The sequence below is a fragment of the Artemia sp. Qi Xiang Cuo genome, chromosome 11, assembly GCF_049724085.1.
Source record: "Artemia sp. Qi Xiang Cuo chromosome 11, ASM4972408v1, whole genome shotgun sequence".
In the NCBI taxonomy this organism is placed as follows: Eukaryota; Metazoa; Arthropoda; class Branchiopoda; order Anostraca; family Artemiidae; genus Artemia; species Artemia sp. Qi Xiang Cuo.
Genome location: NC_142804.1, coordinates 2,151,045 through 2,178,140, shown reverse-complemented (window position 1 = coordinate 2,178,140; position 27,096 = coordinate 2,151,045). Strand labels below are relative to the sequence as shown.

Genomic DNA, 27,096 nt, shown 5'->3' with positions numbered 1-27,096 from the left:
ATTCATCTCAATGATAATCTGAGAGATGTTTTTGGTTTTAAACGAAATATAATCGAGGGTAAAAGTGCCTGAAGCATCAGTGGTATGGAACAAGTTATTTTTGCATACTACCCCCCCCCCCGACTTCTCATCAGACAATTTTATATTTCTTTATGCATTTTTTGTCGAGACATCGAGAGTGGGTAATATCAATTTCTCCCTCCTGCGTGTTCTTGAACGAAAAACCACTGATGAACACATTCATTACTACAATATAAAGCACTTTCAATATATTCCAGTCAACACTTCGTATTTGGAACTCTGTCAGTTAACATTAAGAAGTGAATTGGGCGAACCTATAGCAGTAACAAAAGGTTTGGATGTGATTACATGTCATTTTCGACCCATTCAGTGAGATGACTAATAGAAAAAATACTTTTTTTCGTCCTGATATTGATTGTTATTCTGCTACTCTTGGACCACGGCAATTGGGTTATGGAATGGACTATTACAGGGGTCGTTCGTCCATGTACGGTTACGGTCTTGGCAATTGGTTTTCAAAGTTATTTGGCTCTGCACTACCCTTGGCTAAAAATATATTGGACCAATTGCCGCGGACTTTGCGTCCTCTAGACTACATGATTGGGAGTCTGGGAAGGATTTTAAAGAAAGTGTTTCACAAAATCCCAGGTAAAGCGCGCGATCCCTCGGCGATCGATTGAAATCACGTCAAAGCGTGAAAGTTTTAAAAGGGGAAGCCTCATCACTCATGAGTCTCAACTCAGCCCAGAAGCGTGAAACATAGCTCTTGTCATTGAAGAAAAGAAAGTAAAAATTGTTAGATCGAAAAAGTATTTCTTTTCCTAGAAATGGTATATCTACCACACAAAGAATCTTATCCTTCAGTCAACTTATTTCTAAATCATTTCAATGTAGAAAATATTTATGTCAATATAAAACATGGTTACTATGAACAATTTTATCTGCAACAACTGCTCTCTGACAACATAAATTTTCAACTTTATTCAAGTGACGATTATTTCATAGATTTGACTTATACATTTATAGATTTGCATGTCATTGTCAGAAAATCTAACAATGAAAAACTAAGTGCAGCCGAGGGGTTATCCTATGAAAATTGCGTACTACACCATTTTTTTAGTCAAATCAGTTCAGACATCATCACTAATCAGGCTCAACTCAGTCCGGAAGCGTAAAGCATCAAATAAGAAAGCAAAGAGATCGAAAAAGGATTTATTTTCCTAGAAAATGGCACATCTACAATGAAGACTATTTCATAGATTTGACTTCGACATTTATAGATTTACATGTTATTGTTTTAAAAATCTAAGAATGAAAACCAAGTGCAGCCGAGTGGTTATCCATTGAAAATTGCATACAATAAAATTGTTTAGACAAATATGTGTCTATTTAAACGGACCATTGGTGAGCATAAGCAACAATTTTTCAAACTATACAGCTTATATACATTTTATTTTGATGACTCAAATGTCTTATAAGCTCCTCAGAGGTATACTTATTGGATATTAATATATAACAGACACCAAAACTAGCAATATACTTAGAGATGCGACAACTAAAGATTTACATTTGGTTGGGAAAAATACAAGAGATATTTAATATACCTCAATGGTTCCCCCCAATGTAAAGATTGATATAAAGTTACAACTTGGTCCATCCAATTTTGTTTGCCGAAAAGTAGTTGGCACTGCGCCCAATGTAACAGTCGCTCTTACCTCGGTAAAACTTCATGTACGAAAACAACAAGTTATGAGTTCTGTTGCTTTGGCAATTGAAAAATTAAGAACTAGTAGAAGTAATATCAAACTGCTCGTTCCTCAAACAATCATAAATCAACGAAATATTGTTATGGGTACACGTACCTACACTGATTCATCATTTATCAATGGTGATATTCCTTCAAAACTTGCTTTGGCTTTTGTAAAAAGTGCTGGTAACGTCGTTGGATCATGGACAGATTCTCCACATAATTTTGAAATGTTTGATCTTTCATCTTTTGCATGTAAAGTAAATGGAATTCCACTTTACAATTTATCCTTTGATATATCTTACAAGACCCTATATGGATTCAAAATACAATCCGTAGATTGAGATTCACAGTTTTATTAAAATGATACAATCGAAGAAATGTTTGCCGAAACTCATGGTATCATTGTATTGGATTTGTCCGGTACTCAAGAAATGACTTTTGTCCGAACGGGTACCATACGTTTAGAGTGTACCTTCGCCCGACCATTGGAGGAGAATATTGCATTATTCTCGCTAAAACAATTTGAAACCTATTTGAAAGAAAAACAGATGGCAGTGTTCTATTAGATTTGGCACCATGAACATTAATCAAATATTCAATGTATTCCATTTGGATCCTTACATGTCCAAATATAAATCCTATTGCATACCCCCAGATTTTCTTCAATCATATTTAAAGTGTTAACAATCCCCTTATCATTGTTAATAGTAGCCCATCAACTGTAAAGACGGGGGATTGGTTATGTATCTTTCAAACATAGAAGATTATTGAATTTTTCGATCCTCTTGGCCTACGTATACGTCCTACAGGCCTCATATTAAAAACTTTCTTGAGAAAAGTGAGATAATCTATTATTCAAAATCGGAAGCGAGTACAAGATTTATCAACCGAAAGCTGTGGTTTTCATGAGCTTTTATAGTTTGTTTTTTGATGTCGTGAACATACTTACAGTGAATTCCTCAACATTTATGGCGACAATCCTCGATTGAATGACTTTCTAGTTGAAAATACTCTTTCATACCATTACAATATGAATTTCAGTGCCCTAAGAGTGAAATGCTTTAAAAATGTTTGTAAATTTGTTTTTTAATAATACTTGTATTTCCAAAACAATGTGGCCTTTAGATTTCTGCTTCCACGTACAGATTTCTTCTTCCGCATCATCTTGGCATGCAAAGTCAGGGTCACATTTTTTACAATATAATGTAACTTCATTTTTATTACATCTCTTTGTAAAGACTAAAATAAATTATTATGATTCATACTATTTTGTACTATTGGTATTTTGAATACTATTTTGATTCATATTATAAAATTCACGTGTTTCAATTTGCTTATTTGAAGCAATGTAACACACAAAGCTTTCATGTAAAGAATCACTTTCTGTAACAGCCAAATAAAAGTCAGTAAGTTTATAATCCTAGTAGCATGCATCTTCACAGCGATGTCGTAAAAACCAGGCTCTTTTATTATTCCAGCAATTGAAGTGTAGACCAACTTCTTCTTCCCAAAACAATTTAAAATCACAACGATACAAGTCTCTTAAAAATAAACTAAAATCATGTTTAGGGTTTTCTCCAAACATGACAGGGCAGGTATTTTCCCATTGATCAAATTTATCACAGTGACAATTGGAACATAGGAAACCTCTAGTATGAGAGTCATAATTCTCTTCAACGCAGGAATTACAATCTTTAATTTGCACTGTATATCCTCTATGCAATTTACATGGATTACATAATCTACACTTTTCATTATAGTCTTCAACAGAAGTACAATTCTCACAGGATGACCAGCTGCCCAATGTATACAAGCATAATGGACATGTGTAAAACATTTTTCGATGATGACTGTCTCACTTCCAAAAAGAAACTGACTGGGGAAAATGAATGTTCTTTGCTATCACTAGTCACTTTTGCTAATCGTCTAAGTCTTCTAAATCGTCTAGGAGGAGGAGTGACCTCACAAAACTTGTTTTACTTATTTCCTGTTGTCTTGCAAAATGGTCATCTAGGTAGTGGTCAAAAGCAGAATTACAATATCATTTTATTTTTTTCAATTAATATATCAATAAATTGAACAAATCCATCTGGGCTACGACGTAAAAGTTTCATGCAATAGCCCAAAGATAGAGAATCAGTTCTCATAATATCGTTAAGCATTCCCTGAGAAAATATTTCCCTTTGAAGAGATAACTTTAGAAAATTACCATCTAGAAAGCATTTTTCCAATTTTACTAGATTCCGTAAGATTTTTTGGTTCTTAAATCCAGTCATTTTGAATCCTGAGACTCTCACTACCTATTATATACTGAGTTCAGAGTTCTTTATTTAACATTAAAAATCATAAACAAAAAACTACTTCAACAAACTCTCCCCCATAAGGCTTCCCCGGCATAAGGCCGGGAAAAACAGGGGAGAAAAAATACCAACACAAAAAAAAATAAAAACAAAATAAAAAAAAATCCAGTCACCCACCTTAATAATCCTCAGAATGACAAGCTAGGCAGGGGGTAGAACCGGATTTCACCAACTCAAATAACTATTCAACTCAATCCAGATAGATCTCATTATAACAATAGATCTCTTTAGATCTCATGATCTCATAACATCTCATGACAATAGATCTCATTATTAACAAACTTACTCCTTTATATAGATTGATTCAGATTGTTTTCTTCAATTTATTTCAGTAATGCATTTAATCCGTCTTGTAATCTTTGTATGAGCATTATATTCACTTTTGGTGCAATGCATGACTGTTCTTCCGACTTGAATTTGCTTAATGATATAACATATCGCGCAAACATCTCGTCCCATTCTAGGCTTAGACGGCAACCCCTTTTAATTTTTGAAGCGGCATTGGGCACTCTAGGTTTCATTTCGCCATTATTAGAGCCTTCAATATCAAATCGAATAAAGCATTCATTACTAAAGAATGACAACCTTATGTTGACACACTGAACTTTTTTTAATACTGAAGCAAAGTCATGCAAGATTGCGTCACCTTCAACTCCAATTACGTAGCAACAGAAAGCAAACATTCCCTGTGACGTAACACCTCTTGTCATGGAATGACGGGCACTGCTTGTACTGCAGGATACCTGACCGTTTAAAACAGGGCTGCGCTTCTATTGTGGGGATACCTGACCGTTTAACACAGGGATGCGTTTAAAACTACAAATAGGGTTGCGTTTGAAAGCAATGAGGCATCACTACTTCTTTGGTCTTCATTTTCATTTTTGACTTGCTCATATGCTCGGTGTCACATGTCGTCTAACCGCGAGTGTCTTTGCTCTTCATTTTCATTTTTGACACGTTTTTGGATTTTGATTACTTCATAAAATTTAGCAATCGCCTTTGACATGTCCGATTATTTTTAATGGTTTATTATAGCAGACCCCGTTTATATGGATTATTTAATGGACTTTGTCCAAAGGAACACGTAAATGAATAATAGATACTGTTGGGACCGTTGGTCCTAGTTTGTTTCAGATAAATGCCCTTCCCAGATTCTTTTCTTTTTGGTCCCTTAATTAGTCCCTGGTCCCCCTAGTAATAATTATTAATTTTCACTTAATTTTGGCTGAGCTATTTTCTTTTTCCTTCTTTAATGGCGTAGTTTGTTAAACAAACCACGAGGCTTTAATTGCGCAGTTAGGGGTGATTCACCATAGCTAAAAAGCTACTTTCAGAGAACAAGTTTGGTCCGAATTGTCGGGGGGTGAAAGAAGGGGCATAAAGCGGATTCATTTGAAGTGAGACAGTAATTGGTAAGCATTCGGATTGGCTGGAAAAATCTACGTACCACCCACCGCAGGCACGCGGTTGAGTGACCTGGGGGAAAATTAGAAGTGTGAGTTCAGTTCTGTTATATGTGTGATTCAATACAGTAAGATTTTTTATACTATATAATCTTTGACTTTTTAGCCTAGGTAGAGTCCAAGGAGATAGTTAGAAATATTAACAGTAACCCAGGGTGGGTACCCTTGACCCTACAGTAGCCCCTTTGACCGCTCGATCACATTATCGTGCCCTAAGGCAGGGTATATAGTAAATTAGGTAATGACATATCCGATAGATACAGAACCGTTGGGATAAGCGCAGGCATCCCACTATAATATTTGGCACCGTCAGGTTCCCCCGCTAGTAAGTGGTATAGCACCATTTTTGCACCAATATGCGGTGACATCTGTACCTTACCGCTCCAATAGATAACATGATCTCAAACAAGAAGGTAAAGTCTCCCAGACTTCGACTATGCCGGCAATTTGAGTTTCCTAGATAAAAATGTTGGCGAAATTAATTAATTCTTGAAAATATTAAGGGTTCAGGATACAAGAATAGGCTTGAAAAAAGTAATATTAAGGAGAATAGGTCCTTTAGACTAGGAATAAATGAGGGTGAATAGAAAAGTGGTGATGTAATGTAACTTTAAAACTGATCGAGCAGATAACTTCACTTACGTAGGTGGTTTAATAGAAAAGACCATAAATGCAGTGAACATACAAAGATTGTAGATACAGGGGACAGCAAAGGCACGATTTTTGCATTTGAAAAAAGTTTTGACTAATAGGAACATAGGTCTGCGAGCCAAGCTGAGAATGTTGGAAGTAAAGGTAATGACAGTAGTCAGGTATGGTTTGCAAACGTGGGCACTTAGAAAGGCTGAGGAAGATTCGGTAAATGTTTTCCAGAGGAGTTGTCTAACGTTGTCTAACGTGACTGACCGTACATGAAACAATTTAAGACGTACGGAAAATATGGTTCAATCCCACTTTCTAGGGATATAACAAAAGAAAGGTTAAGACGGATAGTACAAGTTGCAGATGAAGGACGACAGGTTGCCAAAAATCATTTGTATGTGAATTTGACGTCACAGTACTATTTTCTGTTTGATATTTTGTTCTAAAATGGTATCATGCTAGTATTAGAGCTGAAGACCACATATTTATTTCAGGGGCAGGACTTTTTTTAGGAGGGTAAAATTGAGAAAAAAACACATAATAGATATTTTACGTGAAATATTAAAATACCATAGGGAAAATATGAAATGAAGGTAAAATCTCAAGATTCAAGATCACCTCGCAAGCATGAGCGGAATTATGCAGGCTATATAGAACATCTAACCGCTTGTTGATGGGTAATGAACAATTTAATACATGCTGTTACCCTCCTGCTGGGTGGGACAAACGGGTGATGTAATGTTCGAATTTGGTGCCGCAATATTGGTTTGGGTAATATGGATTAGCCTGACATATCTATTTTCTGTATTCATTCGTTCTTTTGCATTTACCAGTTGCTTTCACTAAGTAGTTACTATCGAATGGAATCACCCGTTATTTCCATATCCGCTGTAATTACTGAACATTATCAAGAAAGCGATAGATATACCGTATGCTAATTTAGCGATAGATAATTAGATATTATAATTGTTCTTATCTAATCTTATTTATATCATCTTATTTTCTTATTCATGATCTTTCATAATTTGGAATATGAGTAAGTAAAACCGCTGCATTTGCCGAATGGGAACGAAATTTCAGCACATCCAGAATTCGGTGGTGGTCTTGTCGGTATTTTCATCTTCTTTCATTCATCTTATTGCATTATAAATTTTATTCTTGCCATTTATCGAATTTAAATAGAGAGGCTATGAACTGCGGGACTTCGGACTGCAATCCAACCGAACAAACTATTGTGTCGAGTCACCAAAACCTTTCTGGTTGGGGGTCCTTCACCACTATACAAGAAGCAATCTTCCAATGACTGCTAATATTTGTGAGATTGAAAGGCTAGACGGACATAGCGGTTAAATACCAGCGTCAGAGTGTATGGGTTTGAAAATCAACCTATCTCTTTTCATTCTTTTATCGAAGGGAAAACTACAAATATCTTTATTTAATGAAACACTGAGACCCGAAGAAGCATGGCCACAAGACCCACATTATGTGTAGTAAGGTAAGACAGGTGAAAATTCAAGCATTGATCACCATAAAAGTAGAAAGGCCTCATGAGCTCCGACGATTACCACATGGTTTATAGTTTTCTCACTGAGAATGAAAAAACAGAATTTTTCTCACTTGAAAAAACAGGAATTTTCTCACTTTTATGGTTGTTTTCTTGGACGGTTATGAGTGTTGGTCAATTTATTTGATGTTTTTCATGGATGTCAACAGCAATTCATGTCTGTTTAATGGTTTTTGTCAGTGAGAATGAAAAAACAGGAACTTTCTCACATTTATGGATGTCAACAGCAATTTATGCCTGTTTTATGGTTTTTGTCAGTGAGAATGAAAAAACAGGAACTTTCTCACATTTATGGATGTCAACAGCAATTTATTTCTGTTTTATGGTTTTTGTCAGTGAGAATGGAAAAACAGGAACTTTCTCACTTTGATGGATTATTGAGTCTAACGGGGACAGGGTCAATGACACTTCCTTCAAGATCTTGTTGTTGTTTTGGTCATGTGCATGCAAGACCTAACGGAATCCTGGAAACAGTTAGATCCCGTGTTTCCTTCTCAGCCAATCAGAGGGCTGGTTACAATATTAGCGGCGGAGTGAATATGAGGAAAGGATTTTTGCTATAGTTTTATTAGTCTGTGAATAGAATTCAAAGGAGTGAGAACAGTTTTAACTTTACTCATTTGGATATATATTTGTGCTGATGATGACGAGTGGAATGTTTACCCTATTAGAAGTTGATAGTGGAGTTGATGTTAATAATACAAGAGCACCAAACATTGCGGTGGAAATAACGAGAGGATCACGGCTTTGTCTGGAATGGGATGAAGTATATGCAAGATATGTGATATCCTTGAGCAAATTTAAAATGGAGAATCAATTATGTTTCGCTGCAAAAGTTGATATAGCATATGTGAATAGACTTCAATGTGCTTTAAGTGCATTAGTGAAACATATCGAAGACAATAAACTGTATCGCTAATTGTACATGCATAGTATTGTTGTTGTAATTATTCAATAAAATTGTTTCGAAATCGAAAATTTTCCCTTTCCTTTCTGGTTATGTGGCTAACGAATCAGGCTCAGTCTAGAGTCAGCAGTCGGAGTGAAAGGATCGAAAAATGAATAAATTTGAGAAAGAGAGAATTAGATCAAATCTAGTGTTTATGGAAAAACATTTGATTTTGGATGACGATTTTCTCAAGTTATCTCTTCAACGCAGGATATTCTCTTGTCAGGGAACAATTGACAATATAATGAGGAGTGTTCCTCCCCCAGTGGACTATTGTATGAAACTTTTAAAATGTGATTCAAATGCTTATAGTCAATTTATTGATATATTAATTGGAACAAAGCATAATCATATTGTGGATATACTTTTGAAAACATTGCCAATGGATTCAATGTAGATGCCCCCCCCGCCATTCGAAAGAGGTAACGTCAGAGAGCTACTACTCTCCCCATTTCCCCTCAGTGAATTTATCGAGCGAGGACGATCAGTTTCGTTTTAGCTGTGAGAGAGTCAAGTGACATTGGAAACCAAAAAATGTTCTATATATGTCAATTGTGCATGTACACTCTTGGCAGTTGGAATCAATGTCAGAATTGTACAATTACTGATGACTATAGTGAAAAGTGCAAATTCTGTAATCCTTGTAAATTAAATAGAGGCTATGCAGTACAAATAAAAGTATGTAATTCATATCTTGAAGAGGTGTGTGACTCTCTACCCAATAGTGCACCTATTTTCCAATTGTCATTATGAAAAATTTGATCAGTGAGAGAATACTTACCCCGATATGATTGGAAAGAATCCTAAACGTGATTTTAGTTTATTTCTACGAGATTGGTATCGTCGTAGATTTAAATTATTCTGGGAAGAGGAATCCGGTTTACGATTCAACTGTTGGGCTAACAAGACAATTTGGTTTCTACGTCATCGTTGTGATGACACTGCCTACTATGACTATAAACCAAGTGATTTTTATTTGGCAGTTACCGAATGTGATTCACCATTTGAAAACACTGTATATGATATTGCTTCAAATAGACAGATTGAAACTCGTGAATTTCATAATATGAATGCAAATAGTATCATTGACTATACAAAGAGATATGACAAGAGTGGAGTTACATTGTACTGTAGAAAATGTGACCCTGACATTGCAGTCAATCAAGATCAATATACAGTGAATCCAAATGATTTACCAGCATTAGTGGTTCACGACAGTTGCCTATACATCGAAGAAGAAGAAATCTAAAGTGAAGATTTAAAGACATTGTTTTATATATATGCATTTTATTAATAAACAAATTCACAAACATTTTTGAAGCACTTTACTCTTAGGGCACTGAAATCAATACTGTATAGAGGATATTTTCCACTAGAAAGTCGTTCAGACGTGGATTGCCAACATAAATGTGGAGAAACTGCTTGTAAGTATAGCCGCGACATCGGAACACAAAATATAGTAGTGCATGGAAGCCGCAGCTTTTAGTCGTTAGATCCTGCACCCTCTTCCGATTTTGAATAATAGTTTTCCCACTGCTCTCACTATAGTTGCTGATGTGGGGTGTATAAAATGTACAGGGTAGGCCAAGAAGATCGAAAAATTCGATCGTTTTCATTGTTTGAAAGATGCACAGCCAATGACCCGTCAGCACAGTCGACAGACTGCTATTAACAATAATCAAGGTATTGTTGACACTTTGAATTATTCCAAGAAAGTCCGAGGGCAGACAATAGGATTTGTACTGGGACATGTAGGGGTCCATATTAATACATTGATTATTTGACTGGTGTTCATGGCGCTAAGTCTAGTAGAACACTGCCTTCAGGAGTGATTTCCCAATAGGTTTCATATTGATTTAGTGAGATTAGGGCAATACTCTCGGCCAATGGGTCGGCAAATGTACACTAAACGCACACTCCCTGTACGTACTATACTCATATCCTGTGTACCAGACAAATCTAACAATGATACCATGTGTTTTAGCAAACATATCTTCGGTTATACCATTTTCAAATAGTTGCGAATCATGATCTAGGGTTTGCATGGTCAACTCATACAATGTTCTATAGGATTTATCAAAAGATAGATTGTAGAGTGGGATGCCGTTTACTTTACATACAAGCGAGGAAAGTCCAAACATCTCGATTTTATGTGGACATTCAGTCCATGATCCTATTGCACTGGCGCTTTTTACAAATGCCAAAGCGAGTTTTGACGGAATTTCACCATTGATAAAGGATGAATCGGTGAAGGTACATGAGCCCATTGCAATATGACGTTGATTAGTGATTGTGTGAGAAATAAGTAATTTAAGTGCATTTCCAGTGAATCTCAGTTTATCAACCGATAATGCAGCATAGCTACTAAACTATTCTTTGCAGAGATGAAGTATTGCCAAAATAAAGGAGAGACTTATATAGGGATTGACAGACCGATCTTTTATCAGTATGACAGTGGAGGGTGCAAGGGTCACTTTTATATCAACTTTAACATTGGGCGGCAGCCATTGGGGTATATTAAATATTTCATGATATATTTTTCCAACTAGATGTAATTCACTAGTTGTAGCATTTTTAAGCGCATCTGTACTATCAGTATTAGTAATATATTCATATCCATTGGAGATGCCTCTCAATTCCTTGTATGACTTGGGTGTCAGCAGCATGAATTGCATATAGCTTGTATAATTTGAGAGATTGTTGCTTGTGCTCACCAGCGTTCCATTGATGTAGACACTACTTTGACGAAATAAATTGTGTAATATACAATTTTCATAGGATATTCCATCGGCCTGAATTGGCATTGTATTATTGGGTTTCCGGACTTTCATTTGTAAATCTATAAATGTTGAAGACATGTCCATAAAGTAGTCTTCATTGGAATAAATTTGAAAGCGGATATTATCGGAGAGGGGTTGTTGCGGATAATATTGATCATAGTATCCATGCTTGACACTCACATCAACATTTTCTGCACTGAATAGATTCAATGAGGCGGTGATTGAAGGTCGAGTATTCATATGCGGTAGGTAGGGAATCTTAGGAGAACAAATCCAGTTTCGATCTAACAATTCTCTTCCCGGGACTTCTTCTTCTGTTTACACCACGTGTCGGCTTTTTCCTTCTTTTCTTTGACAAGAGGGATGATGTATTTCGTTTCCGACCTGAGTGGAGACTGATGAGTGATGCATTGTTTCTCAACCTTTTTAATCCTTTACCATTTTGTTTGAATTTCTCGCCAATGGTTCATGCACTAGACCTCATATTTTCAATAGTCCTTATTTTTACATCCTTGCCAGAATCCTAATTGCAGCGTGTTGAAGATGTAAAATTTGTCGCAGCTGCTCCAAGATATCTTCTAGACAGGGCTAACAAAGAGCGGAACAGCCTAGCAAACCAACTCCCAAGACCATAACCAGACATTGACGAGCGACCCTTGTAATAGTCCATTCCATTGCCCTGTTGTCTTGGACCAAGAGTATTAACATAGCAGTTAATATCAGGACAAGTGAATGACACTTTTCTATTAGACATCTTGTTGAATTTGAAGGATGGGCCAGAAATGACATGTAATCACAGCCAAACCTTTTGAAATTGCTATGGGATCACCTATTTCAGTTCGCAATGTTAACTGAAAGAGTTCCAAATAGGAATTGCTTACGGGAATCTATTTAAGATGCTTTATATTGTAGTGGTGAATATGTTCTTGATTGGTTTTTCGTTCAAGAACTCGTAGGAGGGGAGCATTTGAATTACCAACCCGAGATGTTTCCACAAATGAAGCGTAGAGAAATATACAAGTGTCTGTGGAGAAGGCAGGCGGATAGTCAGCAAAAATGAAATTAGTGTTTCCGGCACTTTTACCATTGATTATATTGAGCTTAAAGCCAAGAACATCCTTTAGGTTATCATTGAGAATAACCTTTCCACTGGCAATAGGTGAACTAATGTACATCTTACCCTCCTCCTTTGAATAGTTGAAATGAAAAGCTCCTTTTTTACGAGCGGAAATTCTTTTATTAATAGAACGACATAAATCATTCATACAGGTGAGTTCCTCATAGGGTAATTCAATATATGGATAATCCATCCAATTGATTTTTTGAATTTGTTCTTGATCACTTGACGATGGTGGTGGCGGCAAATCATAGGGTCTAATTTTTATTTCATATTTACGATCCTTTCTCAGGATGTCATAGGTATTTTTGAGAATACAGTCGACAAGAGCTACTTCATACTTTCCGTCGTCAAATTTGATGGTGGGGGAGAGTTTCGTCCAAAAATCACTTGTTCTATTCAAGTCATTGTAGAGAGGATCAGAAAAATTGGACATGAAAGTCACATAGAAATCATTGGGCATTGTTAATGTCTTCAGGAATGACCCAAGAATCAAAATCTGACTTGTATCCTAGCCAGCGAAAAAGCAACTATCTCTTGCCCCTACGAGTACGACTCATTAATACGTTTTCAATTTGATACATTTCACTAGTGTTTCTAACTTTTTGCAGTTCATAGTCATAAAAACCGCCGAGAATCTCATCATCTTTGCTATCTCGCAAACGATAAGTTATGGGTTTGGTGTCTAGGATTTTGGACACTTTAAAAAGTTCGGTGCTCCATAAATACTTACCCTTTTCAAAAATATTGGTGGTTCTATTAATTCAAACTGTATCACCAACATTGAATTTATTCTTCACATTTTTTTTCTTTTTCACCATTGGAATATTGCTTTAGAAAAGCATCAAATGTATTTTCACTGCAGTGAACATCCCAAGGGCTTGAGTTGGACAGAGATCGATGAGGTCGATGGTTGTATATCTGCATGATTTTATCTAAATCATGAATAAAAGCCGATGTGTTTTTCAGAGTACAATATCTTGAAATTAATAGACGAATCGTTCTTATTAATCGTTCAGCCAATGCAGCCTTTATCGGGCTGTGACTATGATAAAGTGTTGTATTATATTTCAATAGAACCTTTTGCACATGGGGATTAACAAATTCACTGCCACGATCCGATTGAATTTTGCTATACGAGTCCTGTTCAAGAATACTTTCAATGGCCCGAGCAACTTCAACACCTCTCTTTGATCGCAGTGGAATGGCATAGGCATAGCGACTAAAAACACTGATTGCCACCAGAATATATTTGTAGGGTGCATTGTGACGCCGTTGAATTGCGTCTAAAGTTAAAGATCCGTTTGCATTATATGCAGAGGGAAAAAGGCTTTAGTTTGTCGATATTGTTTGCCACGAAGCCTGCGATTCTGATGCAGTGTGTAACTCGGTTCATTCTCTTGATACTTTTCTTTTGCCTTTTTCAATTTGGTGCCGGAGACAGCTTTAGAAAGTGTTTTGGGAGAACTTAAACTTCCCGCTTCACCAATATTTTCATATACACCTTTCAGAACTTCATCCATTTTGAACGCATACGCGTAGTGTAATGTCCACTCCCCTTTTGCACACTGGAGGGTGAATCAATTCGTCTTCGCTTTTGACTAGCAGCCACAGGTGTTTTAAAATCAGTGGTGCTGCTGCTACTATTATTTTCAAATATTGAATCTTCCTCTTCTTTTTTAAATGGTGCTGGTGCTGATGGGGGACTATATTCTCTAAGTTTCTTTAGAATTTGGTTACTGCCAATAAGACTTTTGGGGAAGTTTGATACATTTAGAAAGGTGTATAGATTATTGTCAAAGGATAGAAGTCCTTTACGATTCGTCACCATATCACAAACTAAATCAACTAGATTATAACTTTTTCCCTGAATTATAATTCGTTTCCCTGTGCTATCGACTTGAACTTGATGTTCATCAGCAGTTTCCAGCATGAGATAAGATAATACTCTTTTACTCTGTTCTCGATAGGTGAGTGGCAATAGGTTCCCAATTTTTAATTTAATTGAATTCAATTCCTTCTCCTTTGATTGCTGCAGAATCTTGAGGAGATGTTTCCTGTTTAGAGGGATCAGTGGCGGCGGTGATGGTGGGTCTCTCACGATAAGGTTTATGTTTGTCCACACGTCGCAATGCATCTTGAAGTAAAAGCAATTTTTTATCATCGGCAATATTCTCATCATTAATGAATTTGCTTAGATTGTCTTCAAAATGTTCGATGGGCGAGAGGACAAGTTCAAATGGTGTCAATTTATAGGGTTTTGCCATTCTCTAGAGAAAACTGTTTCCAAGTCCAGCAATTATTGGCAGTAAAAGTTTGAAAAAGCTACCGCCCGCTTGAAGGAGTCGTGTTCTTTTAAAAATTTTTACCTTGTTTTTAAAAGCCAAGGCACGTACAGTGGAACGATGTTTCTTTGTCTGTTGTCTAACACCTTCTGGTAGTTGAAAATTGCCCTCAGTTAAATTTAAAGTTCAGATATTAGACTAACGAAATCATTGTCAACACCATGTTTGAGTATGGCCTTCCTAAGCAAGGGTTTTGAAGTGCTTAAAACGAAAAATAAATAACGTTGTTCGTGTAGTTTCTTCAGTGTCATAATGGCAACTAATAGCCTTTTCTACTATTCACCGGAAGATATACTGTAATTTCATTGTCGAAAATGTCGGTGACTACACGTAGATCCTCGGGCGTGCTCTGATTAAGATCCAGCAAAATGTAACCGTAGGGCTTGCTAGTCGACTGAGCTCACGCTGACAACAGAACTTTAGGGGCGCCGGGGTATATCTATTTATTGAGAGTTATGAGCGAGCTCGAATCACGAACAACCCAATAGATAATATAGATAGTACAATTAAAAGCAAGGGTTCGCATACATTTGCTCTGATGAAACAGATTGTGTAGAACTAGGGTTATAGAAATGTGTTCATGGTGAGAGCGAACGGTGAACAATTGTAGCATTTCCTGTGAGAACTGTTCAATGGATTCAGCCAAATCGTCAATAATCAGCCAAGAGTTTGGTTCAATGATATTGAAAACATCAACCCCCCGTATGAATTGTATTCGTATGGTTGTGGCAAGTGCTTTTATTTGATCATATGACTCTTGCCAAATACTATAGCAATAGTATATTTTTTTAGGCTTTTCCAAAAACATTTTCTCACAATTTTGAATTATTTTAGCTAAGAGTGTTGTTTTGCCCGACATTGATGGCCCACACAGAAACGATCTGAAGGGTGTTTTAAATTGATACATTTTGCTGCTGCTGCTGACAACAGTTGGACTACAACTAACTGTAAATCATACGTGTCCGATGAATAAGTAGCAATAATTTTCCCATAGATCTATCTAGTACTGGTTAACAACAAAAAAAAACAATATTTCATGGCAGCATTTATTTCGGCAACATGAAAACAAATATTTGTTCAACATGAACTGCAACGATATGAATGACACTTGTTCAACAAGAACAACAACAATATTTCATGGCAGCAATTATTTCGACACTGCATGAAAACTCTATTTGTTCAACATGAACAACAACATAAGAATAACACTTTATGTTCAACAAGAACCTGACAATATTTCATGGCAGTATTTATTTCGACACTGCAATAAAACTCTATTTGTTCAACATGAACAATGATAAAAATGACACTTATTGTCTTTAAAAACACTTTTTGCCCATCAACATGAACAACACTTATTGTCTTTAAACACTTTGTCCATCAACAACAACACTTTATTTACATTAGTAGCAAACACACACTTTTCTGTATAAAACATGAGCACTTGAAAAAAAAACACTTGGAACATGAACTAGCACAGTTGAACATTACAGTGAATTTAAAGGTGGGGTCCCCCCCCAGGGTCGCGGGGCCGGAGGCCGGCCACGGGCGGGACCCCCCAACCCCCCCCGGCTCCGCGGGAAGGGCCCCCACCCCCCGGGAACCGCGCGGGTGAAAAAACAGTGCAATAGTTGTCGTCACTGCTGCAGGTTAGTTGAGGTTGGGTTAGTTAGTTGGGTCAGTGGTGGTGGTGGTTGTGATGATGGTTAGTTAATTTATGAAAGGTTGATGATGGTTAGTGCTTGAGTTAGTTCAAGTTAGGTTAATTTATCCAGACCAAGTTGATTGCGATAGTCTATGCATTCAACTCGATCTGAAATACGGCCATGAGGCTGGACACTTACACCATTCTCGAGCACATAGACTTTGTCGGATATACATGACATTACATTCTTTTCGACTCTAACAGTATAATTTCTATACTGCAGAGAGCGAATTGCAAATACTTGTGCTCTTGGCACTAGGTTACTTTCTACACAGTCTCTGTACACGCTCATGTTGAAATTACTCTTTACAGAATGTGTAGGCACCCCTTTACATGCCTGCTTTTCATCCCCACTCTGAGTTTTAAAGCAATAAACTTTAGGACCCAGGAACATCCCCCTGGATATCAAATCACTCCCCGTCTCTGATTTTAACATTAATAGTTGGTTGGGGGCTTGACGTTTCACCAGCTCGGGGTAGAGGGACAGATTCCAGTTTGTGAAATCCATCCGCGAGCTGATGTGTTCCCCCTTTTCTAAGTCACCCAATAAATCTTCATTCTTATTTACCTTTAGCAGCAGAAAATCTGTATCCCCATAGTAAACTTGAACCTCCCCCTTCCGTGGCCATTGCACCTTGCCCACATTGTAAAAGAATGACAACATGAGCTTTTTGGAAATTTCTAGTACTGAACTGCTGCCTGCTATATTCTTGTTCAGTACCACATTTCGCTTTCGCCTGTGTAGAAGAACCATGCCAGTCTTTATGCTCGTGAACGATGTAAAATTGGGATCGGCAATAATTCGTGCACACTCTAGAGGGTCAGTCACGACGTCGCAGCGAGATCTATTACGTACGCTTTCACACATTTTGCCAAACGCTGAATTTAGGATGAGCTTGTACATTTCCTTCTCCACCTTTGAGTTTGCCCTAGAGCGTTTATCGACAAAAGTATCGATAAACGTTTTCAAATAAGGTCGCTGATTGAACTGCAGGACCCTGTGTATTTTGGTGATTTTGAAACCATTGTTCACCATCCAATGCAAAAGCACATGGTGAACAACGATATTCTCCTTAGGGTCCAAATCAGCAATCAGTTTTTGTTTGGAGGGAGTCCAGTGCATCCCCATATCCTCAACCAATGATCGATTGTAGGGGCTCAGAGAGTCCCTGCTCACGGGTCGATTGATACAGGGAAAAACAAAATCTTTGACGACGTCGTGAAGCGCCAGCTGAATGTGACCGTCAATTTCAAAGAACCATCCTTGTGGCCCATTGTCCTCGACGGTGGTAATGTCGGGGAACTCACAAGGATTCTCAAGCCATTGATAGTTCCCACACGGCAAAGAGTAGTGAGACAGTGCCGAGGGGTACAATGAGTTCATGTCCAAGAACACTGCATTTGATTTTGCACCGGTGCTGTTTTGTCCGATCGGATCGGTTGATAAGACGCGGTCCCCATGAAAAATATACCCTCCCCTCATTGAACACTCTACAAAACGGTGCTGATTTACTTCGGTTATTTCGCCTATTTCCTCCCTACTAGTTTTTAGAATCATATCAATCACTAACTGGGTGTGGAAAATAAGTAGCTAATATCTAACCCGAATTCTAAATAGATTTGGTCTGTGTTCTTAAAGACTATATCCAACAGAGTTAAAACTTCACTGGCCAGGTACAGTCTACATTAATCCCACCCTTTTTTACAATCCCCCTTAGACCACACCTTCTTGGCAAACTAATACTCCTCGGCTGTGCATTCACTACTGGTCAGTGAATTGTAAAAAGCTTCAAATGGAGGAAGTTTCACCTCGCTTAACCGAGCGCCAGAACAGTAATAGTCGTATGCATATACACCTTTGCATTTCACTAGGTCATACATTTCACTGTCTGGAAAGTGCTGTTTAAGCAAGGGAAAGCTATCAAAATTGTCGCTCTTCTGCACTTGAATCAATTGACTGAATGCCTTGGGAAAAAACTAAAGGAATCTAAAAAACTGATTTTATTCCAACACGTATGCCCATTATCCACTGCCTGCCATTTCAGCTCGAGAAGTAATAACTTCTCGGCCGATTTGGGAATAATGTTATAGGTAAATGAACTTTTTACCCTTGGACAGTCTACTCCCCCTCTTTTCCTGTGCATACGTGCCAGTGTTGTTAAAATAAATTTTAAATGATAATTTGAGTTGTGGATAAAAAAAGGAATAAAAAACTGTTGGCTAACATTTCAATTACACGATTTATGATCACCCCCCCTAAAATAACTCCCCCCCAAGGATATTTCCTGCCACAAGTGATTATGATCTCTGACTTTCCCCCTCCCCCCTCTTTTCCCTTTAGTCCCCTTATCCCCCTCTACAAACTCCCCCTTACAAACCCAACATATTTTTTTATCTTTAATCGCGAGACGATCCTCGGCAGACAACACCATTGGATAATGGGTATTTCTCAAACGAGAAATAGCACCATTAGCCGTGCCAATTAGTTTAGTCAGTGCCTTGACCATACACTCGTTCTCATCCAATGTTTCTACTATTTCTAACAACCGCATGGTGTTAGAACTATCTATTTGCGCGTGAGCATAGGACTCTGCAATAGCTTGATGTTCTTTGACACGATTTGGAAATTGGGGATCATTAACCTCCACCAGCTTAGCTTCACAGTCCAAAGATATTTTATTGCACTGGAGAAGTGTGTTCTGGAAATTTGTGAAGCGCAAAATGGACCTACCCCCAGAAACCGTTTCCACTGTCTGGTAGCCATGTCGGCTACAATACTTCATATGATTTTGCAACTTTAATTCAGTGCAAAATCTAGAGAGGCATGTTGGACAGTAGAAACGTGTCCCCCCAGTCTTACCCTCCCCCAGAACTCTACTGATGTCTGTAATAGGATTAAAATGGCCAATTGCATTCGGTTCACTAGGTGGTGTGTATAACAACCAAACCCAGTGTCTGACCAAATCAACTGACGGGCCCCTTACAGGGAAGACCACCCCCTTCTTTTTAGAGTCAACCCCATCTTCAAATTCAGTTTCATACTGAACCACAGTAACGCCGATATTTAAATGGGCATTAGCCCTTTCAAAAATCTCAATAGATCTTAGCGTTACTGGGTATTTTCCCTCTAAACAAGATAAATCTACAATGGGGAAATTGGACCCGTCCTTCCCATGTACAGCCCAATGATCTAAATTCGTCTTGGTAGCGTCATCTGCTAGAAGCTGAAATGCTGATATGAGGAAAGCGTACTTGAAACATTTTTGACCTGTTTCAAAACAAATCCGCTGGACCCCTTTACAACCTTCTAGATCTTGATTATAATTTAAAACTACTGCTCTTTTCCCGTCTGCCCCCTCTCTTAAAATAAAATCTTTCTTAAATTTACAAATATTAACGCTTAAATTTTCAACAAAAAGAACTAGAGACCCACTACCGTTTTCGTTAAAGTTCTCAATATGCGTTATAATTTGACCTACCCAATCCATGAAAGCACCCTCAAAATTTTCTAAATTCGGATAAACCAAACGCATCTCGGAATGTATATAATGGTGATAAACTTCGCTTTTCCCCTCATTTAAATAAAACACCTTTAAAACAATAGAAACCTTAATTGAATCCCTATCCCCCCTCCACAACTGAATTTGGTTCTCCAGTAGTGCACGAATTTTATCTAAATAGTCATGCACAATTTTTACAGGGTCAAACACAAATTTTCCCCCCATTAGTGAATTAAAAGGATCCCCAAACGTCGCAGTGTAAACAACTATTGCATTTAAAATTGTGTTGGACAATTGAAAATCGGGAAAAGTTGTACCCACCTCCCCCTCTTGTATATCATCCCCTCCCCCTCCCCCAAGTTGTTCAACAATATTTGGGGAATGCTCCACTTCAGTTGTTTGAAGTGGAAGTAGGTAATCAGTGGGGGAAAGAGGAGGGTTCCCAGTTAATTCGTCTGTAAAATCCTCCAAAAGCTTTAGTGTATTTTGTCTCAAGTTCCCCTGCCCAACTGCACTATAATTTACATTTGGAAAATCATCTATAAACTCATCAATATTATTCGGAATATTGTTAATGATACTATCCCATTTTGAATTGTTGTTGGAGAGCTCCTCTCCTTCACCAGCTGATGACGATGGCGATAATGAATAAGGGACCAATGCACCAATCTATAAATGAAAAAAATAGCTTATTTTCAAAGTGTTCAAATCATCCCTACTGTTTTTAAAATTTGGATTATTATTGCTTAAAACACGCTTAATAGCATTTGGTATACTCTATCAATATTCTGCTTAACGAAAATCTAAAACGTTTTTCATAGAACAAAATTTTGATTTTGCTCAAACAACCCCACCAAATTTCCACTATTTAATGCTCCCCCTTCCGAGCCGGCCATCGCGGCGCTTCCCAGCAGCGCTTCCCGGGCCCGCAGCGCTTCCTGCGGCACTTCTCGGGCCCGCAGCGCTTCCCGCGGTGTTTTTAGGGCCCGCGGCGCGTCCTGTGGGGTTTCCCGCTGCACTTCCCGCGGGGCTTACAGACCCCCCACCGCATGGCTCCCAGCCCCTTTACATAATTTCCATAAAAAAAAAAAAATATTGTTAGATCATAAGTCGTTTCTCTCTCTCTCTCTCTCTCTCTCTCTCTCTCTAATTTCCCCTAAACCGGGATGTCTAGGACTCATTAGCTTAATTATTGTAAGCCGTGCGTATGTTCCGATTTCCAAGACTGAACTTCAGATGAGGAAAATACAACAATTAAATGTTGGAGACCGTTAACTCAGACATTGTCAGAATGTTTCCCATCGCTAAAATCCTGGCGGCAAGTTGTAAGATTGAAAGCTATTTTAAAAATATTCAGTGCAAATTAGACAGTCCATATGTGCCAGATAGATAAATGGGGATAATCTCTCAGTTCCTTCTTCTCTTAAGACTAGATAATATTCAATTGTGAACGGAATAGCATTCACAGAGTTTCAAAGGCGGTGAGCATTAGCAGTAATTGACTGCACTTTTTAAGTGACCAAAAAGATTCGAGGGCAACTAGGCCCCCCCCCCTTTTCAGCAATGTCATAAATAGCGAATATTATTTTTGGGGGTATAACTTGTTTCGCTCTTACATAGAATTCCAATTTCCTAAATATCTATTGCTAATTTTGCAAACAATTCCGCTATTTTCAGAAATAAACACAGAATTACGTAAAAGCATTGAAATCCTAGACTTGGCCTAACCACTAATGATAGAACTAAACAGGAAAATGGGTGAAACAGATCTATTTATATGCTTGTGCGGAGCTTTAAGCCCAAGATTAAAACAATAATATTCAATTGTGAAAAATAGCATTTTGAGTTTCATAGTGGTGAGAGATAGCAGTAAAAACTAGAAAATTAAATAAAAATATTCACTTATGAGATATCGAAGCGATAGCAACAGAGAAAATAGCAAAGATTAGAAAAAAAGAGCGGTTTCTTTGCAAAAAAAACATTATATTTAGATATCTCCGAGGGAGGTGGGAGCAGAGAAAACAATGGTTGGGGGCGAGGGGTTAATATTTTAATATCCCGCTGAGATACACTTTTACACAGTGTTGAAAGATAGTGAAAGGAAAAGACATTGAAAATAACAGTTTTGTTTTTATATATTTCTATAAGATATTTTGAGAAAAAAATGCTCACATTTGCAAATCCTGACTGCACTTGGGTGCCAGATGGTCCGGGTAGTGCGTGTTGGAGGGCGGACGGGCTGACGTCGTTAATTTCTTGCGCAGATTGGACTGCAGCTTGTACAGTAGGACCAGTGACGGTACAGACTAGTGCAGTCAGGCTAGTGATGTCATGGGCTTGCACAGATGGCTGCACTTGGGCAGGCAGCGTGGAGCTGGGGGGTTTCGGCCAACGGCCATATTGAACAACTGTTGCAGGGGTTTTACCTTGACCCCGTGCTCTCTTACTGGGAGGTGGGGCACATTCTTCACAATTTGCCTAAAAGAAGAGAAAAAAGTTAGTATCGAAAATAACTTCCCCCTTTTTTACAGAAAGAAAATTAGTACACCCACTGATATAATTTTGTCTAGAAAAGCATTTATCACTAAGAAAGCACAACGTAAAAAAATTTCGTTAAATATACTAATTGCATCCTTTTGAATCTGAGAAAGAAGAATTACGGCTCACGGAGCCGTTCAAAATTCAGCCTATAAAAGTCGGCCTAGTTTCCTTCTAAGCTGTTTGAAGAATTTCTTATTTTTAGGTGTTTCTCTTCTTTCCTGGTTTTAATCTGCATTGAGCATGCCTTGTTTGATGCATTTAAAGTATTAGCGGTATTTTTTATCTTTCCTTATCCTTTTTCGGTAGCTGGTATTTACCCCATCCCCAGAAAAAACAGGCACGAGGAAAATAATCCCCACGGAAAATATCCCTGACAAAAGACATGGAAAAATACCCCCTCCCCCCCCCGAAAGATATCGCATCCTTTTGAATCTGAGAATTACGGCTCACTGAGCCGTTCAAAATTCAGCCTATAAAAGTCGGCCTAGTTTGTTTCTAAGCTGTTTGAAGAAAATCCCCCCTAATACTAAACGTTGAAAATGTGAATATTTAGTCAAACATCGAAGCAATGATCTAAGCTATGGTTCTTTTTCAGTTATCCAATAAATAAAAACATGTTTTTAGTCGCATCCTTTTGAATTTCTGAAACCATTGGAAACTAAACTGCTAACGCTAACGAACAGGAAGTGCTTTAAAAAAGGGTCAGAGCTAAATATAGGCCTCGCGCTGGAGCCATGTGTCAAACCAGAGCGGTTAATAACAACAGAGCGACGGATGTCTCAGTTAGAAGAAAGATTACAATAGGGAAAAGCTAAATTTATTGAAAAGATAATTATTTCTTTTTGCGAGAATTTGGTTGTAAAAAACAATGGGGGATGGGGTTAGATTTTGAGGGTAAAAAAAATTTTGAGAGTATAAAGATTGCATAGTGATGTTTGAATTAGAGTGGGAGGGGTGTGGCGAGGGGATTTACCTGAATATACTGGAGGGTGACCAATGAAAATAATTTTATTTTGAAAATAAAAAATGAAAATGTATTAAATCAGAACTTACATTGCTAATTGTGGCTGTCAAGGCTTCTAATTCATCAATATTATCCATTCTAGTTGTTTGCACTGTGTCAAAATACTTTATGATAATTTAATCACATTGCATGCCCGTTATATACGAAATCTCAAGGGTGAATTGTTATGTAACGGGGAAAATCATATGTATGCAAGTCTCTGATTGGCTTAGAAAGGATATGTATCCGACTCGCTGATTGGCTGAGAAGGAAACACGGGATGTAACTGTTTACAGGATTCCATTAGGTTTTGCGTACACATGACCAAAACAACAACAAGATCTTGAAGGAAGTGTCATTGACCCTGTCTCCCGTTAGACTCAATAATCCATCAAAGTGAGAAAGTTTCTGTTTTTCCATTCTCACTGACAAAAACCATAAAACAGACATAAATTGCTGTTGACATCCAGAAAAGTGAGAAAGTTCCTGTTTTTCCATTCTCACTGACAAAAACCATAAAACAGACATAAATTGCTGTTGACATCCATTAAAGTGAGAAAGTTCATGTTTTTCCATTCTCACTTACAAAAACCATAAAACATACATAAATTGCTGTTGACATCCATAAATGTGAGAAAGTTCCTGTTTTTTCATTCTCACTGACAAAAACCATAAAACAGACATGAATTGCTGTTGACATCCATGAAAAACATCAAATAAATTGACCAAAACACATAACCGTCCAAGAAAACATCCATCAAAGTGAGAAAATTCCTGTTTTTTCAAGTGAGAAAAATTCTGTTTTTTCATTCTCAGTGAGAAAACCATAAACCACGTGGTAATCGTCCGAGCTCATAAGGCCTTTCTACTCATAAAAGGAAGAGGAGAAAGCATTAAATATGAACTAAGGAGGTGTGAAGTGGAGCCCATGGATAAAATTGCCGAGGATTTGGAGGATGCAACTAGACGACATAATAGTAAAATATTTTACTGGCAAGTTAATATGTTTAGAGTGAGTAGTCAATTCGGACTTGTCTCAGTTAAAGATAGAAACGGGGCTACAATTAGTGATAAGGAAAGAGTTAAAGAGAGATGAGCAGAATATTTTAGAATGTTCTAAACCGAGATAGAGTTACAGGAAACAATATAGAGGAAAATGAAAAAATTTGTGATACCTCGGATGTGATGAAAGATTTGTTTTGTGAGGAAGAGTTAGTAACAGCACAAAAAGGATTTAAAAATAATAAGCCTCCAGCTGCTGATAGTGTGGTAAATAAGTTTCTTAAATATGGTGGCTCTGAAGTTAGAAATAAGTTGTTGAAGATTATGAATAAGATTTTGAAAAAGGGGAAGTACCTATACTTTTTAGACTGAGAGATGCTGTAGAGAAATTTTTAAGAGAAGATAAGTGCGATTTTACAAAGGGTAGAGAATGTATCGACCAAATTTTCACTCTTAGGTACATAATTGAGAAGTGCCTGAGTTATCAACCATCTCTGGTTCTCAGTTTTATAGATTATGAGCCAGCGTTCAATTCTGTTGTTGGAAGAGCTTTAACAAAGGTCTTATCCTTGTATGGTATACCAGAAAAATACACTAAAGTGATTAGTGCTATGAACGAGAATAACACTGCTGCAGTAAAGGTAGGAAATGGGTTAGCGGATGGTTTTGTATTAAATAAGGAGTTAAGCAGAGTTATCCCCCTTTATATGAACCATTTTGATGGATTTTGTCTTAAGGAGCATAGGAAAGGCAATGGGAGACCATGGAATCAAATAAGGAGGAAAAACTAACCTGGACTTAGATTATGCTGATGATTTAAGCATCATATATGAAAGTTTGAGCAAATGAATGGACTTTTAGAGTTTTTGCGAGTTCAGGGTGCTGGAATAGGTTTAAAAATTTATGTTAAAAAGACTAAGTCACTAAGGCTAGGAATAAGCGAAGATAAAAAAAAAGTGACGTTGGGTAACGAAAACAGTGATCGGGTGAGCAGCTTCACTTACCTTGGTAGTATTATTAGTAAAGACGGTGGAAGCGGTGAAGATGTTAAAAGTAGAATAGCCAAGGCTCAGGGTGTTCTTTCACAGTTAAAAAAAAAGTTTAGAAGAATAGGAAGATAAGAGTGCAAACCAAAATTAGAATATTAGAAGCTACAGTGATGACAGTGGTCAAATATGGCACTGAAGCATGGGCACCCTGAAAAGTGGATGAAGATTTGCTGTATGTTTTCCAGAGAAATTGCCAACGGATTGTTCTGGGTACCAGTCTGACTGACCGTATTTCAAACTGTAGTCTGTACGAAAAATGTGGTTCAATCCCGCTTTCTAGGGCTATAACGAAAGAAAGGTTGAGATGGCCAAGGCACGTTCTGCGGATGAAGGATGACAGATTGCCAAAGATTGTGCTTTTTGGCCAACCGTCGAGGGCTAAACGGAAAGCAGGTCGTCCTCGTCTGGGGTATGAGGATGTCATAAAGAAAGCTCATAAAGAAAACGGGAACTTCGTGTGAGGGTGTAAGAAAGGAGACTTTAAATATATTAGGATGGAGGAGGAGCGTGCGTAGCTGTGTTGGCCTCAGGTGGCTTGGTGCTTCGGTGAGTTATTAGTAGTAGTAGTAGTAGTAGTAGATCACCCTTAAAGCCATATCAAGGGCTTCCCTTCAGAGAGATGAGAGCGTTAAGGTCGTGGAGGGGGGTGTTGTCAACTAAGGAAAACATATTTTATAATCAAATAGCGTGTACTGCTTTACAGAACTTCGTTAAAATTTATATCCTTTTTTTCTTCGTTTTTGCATTATCACCTCTTCTAAGCGATTCTTGTTCTAAGTCATTCTTATTTACGCCATTAAACCATTTCTTAGACTTAAGTTTTGACAAATTATTCATCAAAATGATTTGAGCCAATCGTTCCTTCATACCATGGTCAAAATCCTTTAAACAATTCCCTCACCTGTCCTAAAGTGTCCTTCCATTGCGTGAAACGCCTTTGGACACTATATTCCACTCACCTGAACAAAGTAAGACACAACAGTAGCCCTACTACGATACAAGGAAAATGAAAAAAAAATACATACCACAAATAGCGTCTAACGAGGCCAAACTAGTCAAAGGATATATATCGAAAAATTTTTGGTCGACCATCTTCCCTTCAAGAACGTTTATAAATCTGTCTGTGCACTTGACGAAAATGGGAATGAAGTTCTCGAGAATCGTAAAATGAAATGCGGGTGTTAAGAGCCGTCGTCTCGTTTTCCATTTTTTACCTAAAAGAAAATAGCCGTTTTCGAGCTCAGTGTTAAATCTAAAAAAAAATAGGCAAATTATATGAAAGACGTAGGCAACAAAGCAGTTTAT

General features: G+C 37.6%; 1 protein-coding gene across 2 annotated transcripts in view; it reads right to left on the bottom strand.

Annotated features, from left to right (window-relative positions):
• Window positions 1–27,096, bottom strand: part of LOC148946522 (cytochrome P450 4C1-like) — a 175,963-nt gene that overhangs the window by 44,779 nt on the left and 104,088 nt on the right. For both annotated transcript variants that reach the window (XM_089097408.1, XM_089097409.1), the window contains exon 5: window positions 26,817–27,005. In XM_089097408.1, coding sequence (XP_088953534.1) covers window positions 26,817–27,005 — 189 coding nt within the window. The remainder of the gene's footprint in view (window positions 1–26,816; window positions 27,006–27,096) is intronic.